We start from the raw sequence: 6,000 nt of genomic DNA on the forward strand, positions 1-6,000 counted from the left end.
TTTGTAGAATTTCACGTGTCCCTAGCATGCAGATTAGTGATTTCCAAAGGCACCTAAATCCCACATCCACATTTCAAGTAAACTTTCTGGTGAGAAACAGATGTTTCTACCATCATCTTTTTACCTTCAGTAATGAACCTGCTCAAACCTGAAACAGTTATGCTTTTTTTTCTCTGTGCTTAAGTTCAGAAGGTGTTTGTCATTCTTCTGTAAAATAGGATTACAAAAGTTTGGTGTATGTAGTATTAAGGGTAGCGAGAAAGACAAATTATATGATCCTGCTGTGAAATTCTGGAAAACTGTCAGCTGTAATTGGGCAAGCAGATGTTCAGTGGGGTTTTCTGATACAGAATTTAGATACAATTCATATTTCAAAATAAAATATTAATTAAGGTTAGATAAACTAACATCTTGCTTTCACTTTCCTCCCCACATCCTTTATTTTTCCGCAAGGACTTAGAATAGAATAGAACAGACTATTTCAGTTGGAAGGGACCTACCACGATCATCTAGTCCAACTGCCTGACCACTTCAGGGCTGACCAAAAGTTAAAGCATGTTGTTAAGGGCATTGTCCAATTGCCTCTTAAACGCTGACAGGCTTGGGGCATCAATCACCTCTCTAGGAAGCCTGTTCCAGTGTCTGACCACTCTCTTGGTAAAGAAATGCTTCCTCATGTCCAGCCTAAACCTCCCCTGGCGCAGCTTTGAACCATTCCCATGTGTCCTGTCACTGGACACCAGGGAGAAGACATCAGCACCTCCCTCTCTGCTTCCCCTCCTCAGGAAGCTGTAGAAAGCAATGAGGTTGTCCCTCAGCCTCCTTTTCTCCAAACTAGAGAAGCCCAAAGACCCTAGCTGCTCCTCATAGGATATTCCTTCCAGGCTTTTCATCAGCTTTGTTGCCCTTCTCTGGACGCATTCAAAGACCTTCACATCCTTCTTAAATTGTGGGGCCCAGAACTGCACACAGTATTCAAGGTGAAGCCGCACCAGTGCTGAATACAGCGGGATAATCACCTCTTTTGACGGGCTGGTTATGCCGTGTTTGATGCACCGCAGGATGCGGTTTGCCCTCTTGGCTGCCAAGGCACACTGCTGACGCATATTGAACCTGCTGTCGACCAACACCCCCAGGTCCCTTTCTGCAGGGCTGCTCTTCAGCCACTCCTCTCCCAGTTTATACTTGTGCCTGGTGTTACTCTGTCCCAGGTGCAGAATCCGGCATTTGGACTTGTTAAATTTAATCCCATTAATCATAGCCCAATGCTCCAATCTATCTAGATCCCTCTGGACCTCTGCATGGACAGAACATTTCACTTGCTTTTAGAGTGTCAGTATAAGCACAGAATTGAGACAAACAGAATTTGTCTCTGTTTGCATGGAATAACAAAGTAGGGTGTTGTTGTGATACACAAACTGAGAATAAGGAGCTTTTCATCTGTCATGGTAATATCTTTATTACCAGTCATGGATGACTTTAATTATTTTTCTGTACATGTTTTTTAACAGCAGAGGTTGATGAGATCTATGGATATTATTGGGGTTACAGTTACAAAATTCTTAATGCCTGTGTGTTTTTTCAGAGACTTATCCATGATTCTTCTTTGATCACTTAGTGATCATTCTCCATTTTTCTCTATTAAATGGAGAAAAATTTGCAATGAATTTTTTCTTTATATCTGTCACTCATCATAACTGCATAATGTAGTCAAATACGTAATGCAATTATGATATCTCTTTTGCAATCATCTTTATCCCATGCTGGACAAAATGAACTTTCCATTAATAATATTGCAAGCTTCATGCTGTATAAGACTTTAGAAACATCATATATTTTTGCCTTGATTTGAGAAGAAAATTACAGTTGTCCCATATAAGGATGTAAGTCAGAAAAAAAGAGTTTTGGATCCACAACAGTCCAATTTGAGGGCTACTTTTTAAATGGCACAGACGTTTAGGGTGTGATTCAGGTGCCTGAAAGTTATGCATCCAGTACCACTTTAGATGCCTTAGCAGATCCAAGATATTGATATACTGCTGGCAAATATGACACCAAAGGGGAAACCATGAACTTCTGGAATCCTTGAGCATTTAAAATGACACTGGACAGCAATGTTTAGGCCATCAAATACTACCTTACAGATTTCTTCTATGTGTGTAATAAAAATCTAACTCCGAGTTGCTGAATAATAACTTACGTTTACATGTTTTCCCATCGTTACGAAGCCTGTATCCTTCAAAACACTGACAAGTATAAGATCTGTCACCATTTACACATAAATGTTCACAGCCATGATCACTCAGAGCACAATAGTCAACTCCTGTAGGAGCAATTGAAGTTATTAAAAGAATTTAACAAATAATGAATCAATTATTTTTCATCTCTAGTATTTGCAGGGCATATAAGCAAGTAAATATAAATACATTGAACTGCTTAAACAATAATCCAGTTCCTTATCTGATACTATACATACAGCTTCAATAAAATGTAAGAGGGCCTTGTGGTGTACTTCCCATTGGTTGCTTTAAATAGAGTTGAGAAATCATACTTTCCTATGCTCAACAGAGTCCCTGTCTCAGTACTTACAAATTGATTTTAAAAAAACCAAAACAAAACACTTTAGCAATGATTTTACATAAGACAGTGGCAAAGACATAAAAGCTACCTTGTGAACATTCTTTAAATACAGTCTCTAAATGGTCCGATGTGAAGGTGGCAGTCCCCAGAACTCACTTGTGTGCCTGACCCAGCTGCTGTGGCAGCAAGCAGAAAAATCTCTCAGGGAACCCAGTGGGCTTTGGCTTACACTATTCAAGCTTTTGCAAAGAATTGCAAATGACAAGTACTGTCAAATATGGTCCATTTTTCATCTCAAATTTACTAAGTGTTTCTTCTCTGCAATACGAAGACATAGGACCCCTGGGATCCTGCAGGCAGCACTTGCTACTATCTATTGGCTACACCCATGGTGTCACTCATTTTTTTGTAATTAGTTGTCAGAGTAGAAATCTGTTTACCATTCAGGTGTTCCCACAGCTGTCTTAAGATACTTGTGCCTGTGTATATGACACCAGAATTGTAATTCCCAGATGTTTTCCCATTAGGAGTGGTATATGTTAAATGCTAATCCCTTCCATTCAACTGCTCATTCAGGAAATCCCAAAGTGCCAAAACTCTTTTCATGATAGTCTAACAATGTCCACGAGGTTTCAACAACTCATCTGGAGCTCAGGAATAGGACAAATCTCTTTCCTAAATATATATGAGGAGAGGGGTATGCCAGCAAGAAGAAGAGCTGTTCAAAAGCTCTCAGTTTCATTGCACAGAGGGATTCCAGAAGCCACAGCACTGTTTTAATGCTGCTGATAGGTCTCCAAGTACGGCCTGGAGGAAAATAACTCAAGAGTGAAAAAAACACCTCTTTATAGTAAAAAGGAAAAGCCATTTTCCATTTGCAAGTTGATAAAGCTCCATAGTTTGGCTGTTTCTAAATTTCCAGTGGTTCTTTTAGATAAATGTCTAGATAAATTGTTTCTAGCAGACCCTATCGCTGTTACATGTACGCTAGTTCTGCTTTTGCGTTACTGTCTGCCCCTTTCTAGAGAGCTGCAGTGGCAGACAGAAGCAAAGTCTGTCAAGGTATTGGATGGGGCTAAAAAGCTTAGCATGGAGGCAAAGACAAGGTTAAAGACAAAGACAAATTGCCTTTGCTGATTTGCCTCACTTCTCCCTGTATCATTTTTGTGACTGAGCACTTGCAGTTTGACTTCTGTTAAAACTGTGTTGCCTGAGTGCAAGAAAAGGAGCAAACTCTGGAGCTGCTCCAACACTCAACAAGCTTGAAAAATAATGTACCTCCAAAATCTGTAGAAAAAGTGGCCAAAACCCTCTCATCAAAGAGGTCCAGGAAAAGTCTACAGGCAAAATGCATTCACATTACTCTTTTCCTGGCCCTTTCTATATATTATTTTTCCAGTGAAAGAGGCAATTCAGCTATTTGCAAAACTGCAATGATTCTCAATGATTATTAGATTTATAAAGGGTGGAGAGCTGTCAGGACAACTTTAGTTCTCTTATTAAGGGCTCCCATGCAAAAGGTAAAGCTCAGTGTGGGACTCTCACTTCTCTGCCTGCCCCAGGTAAGCTGAAGCAGTTTGCCTGGGGGACACTGCTGTCAAGATGACCTGTCAGTCAGACACATTTGTCATGTGACTGAAAAACTGTCCTCAACACCTGGGGATGAACAGATCTTCCAAAACTTTTCTGAATATGTGAGGATTTACAGTTATCTTGACAAGTATCCTTTCCTAATTCCTTTTTCTGTCTGTTTCTGCTTTCAAATCATTATTGAAGTACTATCGAAGTGCGGACTGCAAGAATAAATTGAAGGTGTGTCCTCTTCCCCGTATGAAAACAGAAACCGTTCCCAGCTGAGCTGAGGTCAAGGAGGTTCGCACAAGACTTACGTGTGCAGGTTTTTAGGTCCTCATTGATGACAAATCCTTCAGAGCACTGACAGACATAGGAGCTCTCAGTATTTAGGCACAGTTGCTCGCAGCCATGATTGCTTTCAGCACAGTGGTCCACTCCTATTGATTTGTGTTAATAATAGGAAGAAATCACATTGGAGCCTTAGATACATACACTATGACACCGTAGTTAGTACACAATGCCTTTGCAGAGCAAGGGAAAAAGATCACTACAACTTTTTATTTATGCAGTATCCCCACCTATTTGAGTAACCTGAGTTAATTAACATCACCTAAGTGAAATGAATACAACCATCCCACTTGGCAGATAACAAACTTTAAGTGCAGATCTCCCTTGCCAAAAATCACAAAGGGAAACCAATGCGAAGTGGAGTGAAGGGAGAACCTTGAAATCCCGCCCGGTCTTACTCGCAGAATCATGCTTTCTTTCTTTAAAAAGCAAGACTCTCTTTTGTTCACCATAAAATTTTCTCAGAGAGAAAGTATGAATATTAGTAACTCTTGAAATAGAAATTATGGCTTTCAGATTATTTCATAAACAGTAAATTCTTTTTCAACAGGATGAGAAATCACCAATTTAAAACTTTAACCTGCCAACAGGTTAAAGCAGTTAAAGCCTAGTGGGGGATAGATACAAATTATGAGTGTGAGAGCACCTTAATATGTTCCTTTTCTTTGATTTTTCTATTCCTATTCCAAATAAGATAAAATGAAATTTTACTTTTAGTCTTGTATGCAACTGGTTGTGTGAAAGATGAAGGCTGGGGGAAGGGAGAGAGATGTGTGAATTGGGTTTAAAAATTACATTGTCTCATAGAATGGACAGCAAAGCAGTAGGGTGAGATACGTGCACTTGCAGATGTACTATGTAATCTGCTGACTCTGTAAGTATAGAAAAAGCACATTTTAGGAAAAAAGCTTTTTAATGAACTTCCTCATAATATTTTATTGCCGACTTGTTAATGGCTATTTTTAGTTATATAGGCTCAAATCATTTTAGCTTAACTTGATCAAAAGTAGTGGAGTTCCCTCAGACACAAACACAGTCTCATATGTCTCTATTTGCAAATCATTTACAGATGTGAACAGGCACGTCTGCAGCTATTTATTTACATTAAAAAAATCCTGTACTTAATGTAAAATTACTTAGTTCTAAATATTGCTGTTTATTAGTTTATTTAACTAAGCAATGAGTTTGCAGTAACTGGTCCAGATTTACCATTATACATAGATAGAGAGAACGTTGGCTTGAACAAGTGAAGATGAGGTGTCAGTTTTTACTAGCTAAAGCAAGTTCCAGCTGGAATGTTCTCCTTTTTCCAAGAGTTCACATCATCATGAAGAGGCTTGTGTAACTTCTCAGAGCACATAAAAAATGAGGGAAAAAAAAATACAACAAAACCCCCCAGTATTCTCTGTGAAAAATTGCATCTGTTTGGCAACGTCTTTTACAATACGAACACCCACACTAATGTGAATTTTAACATTTAAATACTTTGTTTTCTCA

General features: G+C 39.0%; 1 protein-coding gene across 1 annotated transcript in view; it reads right to left on the bottom strand.

Annotated features, from left to right (window-relative positions):
- MATN2 (matrilin 2) overlaps window positions 1-6,000 on the bottom strand; it is a 64,467-nt gene that overhangs the window by 18,606 nt on the left and 39,861 nt on the right. The window contains 3 exon segments of the mRNA XM_009324403.1: window positions 2,201-2,323; window positions 4,470-4,592; window positions 5,587-5,594. Of these exon segments, the coding sequence (XP_009322678.1) occupies window positions 2,201-2,323; window positions 4,470-4,592; window positions 5,587-5,594 (254 nt within the window).

The sequence above is a fragment of the Pygoscelis adeliae genome, unplaced genomic scaffold (genome assembly GCF_000699105.1).
Source record: "Pygoscelis adeliae isolate BGI_AS28 unplaced genomic scaffold, ASM69910v1 Scaffold145, whole genome shotgun sequence".
Lineage (NCBI taxonomy): Eukaryota > Metazoa > Chordata > Aves > Sphenisciformes > Spheniscidae > Pygoscelis > Pygoscelis adeliae.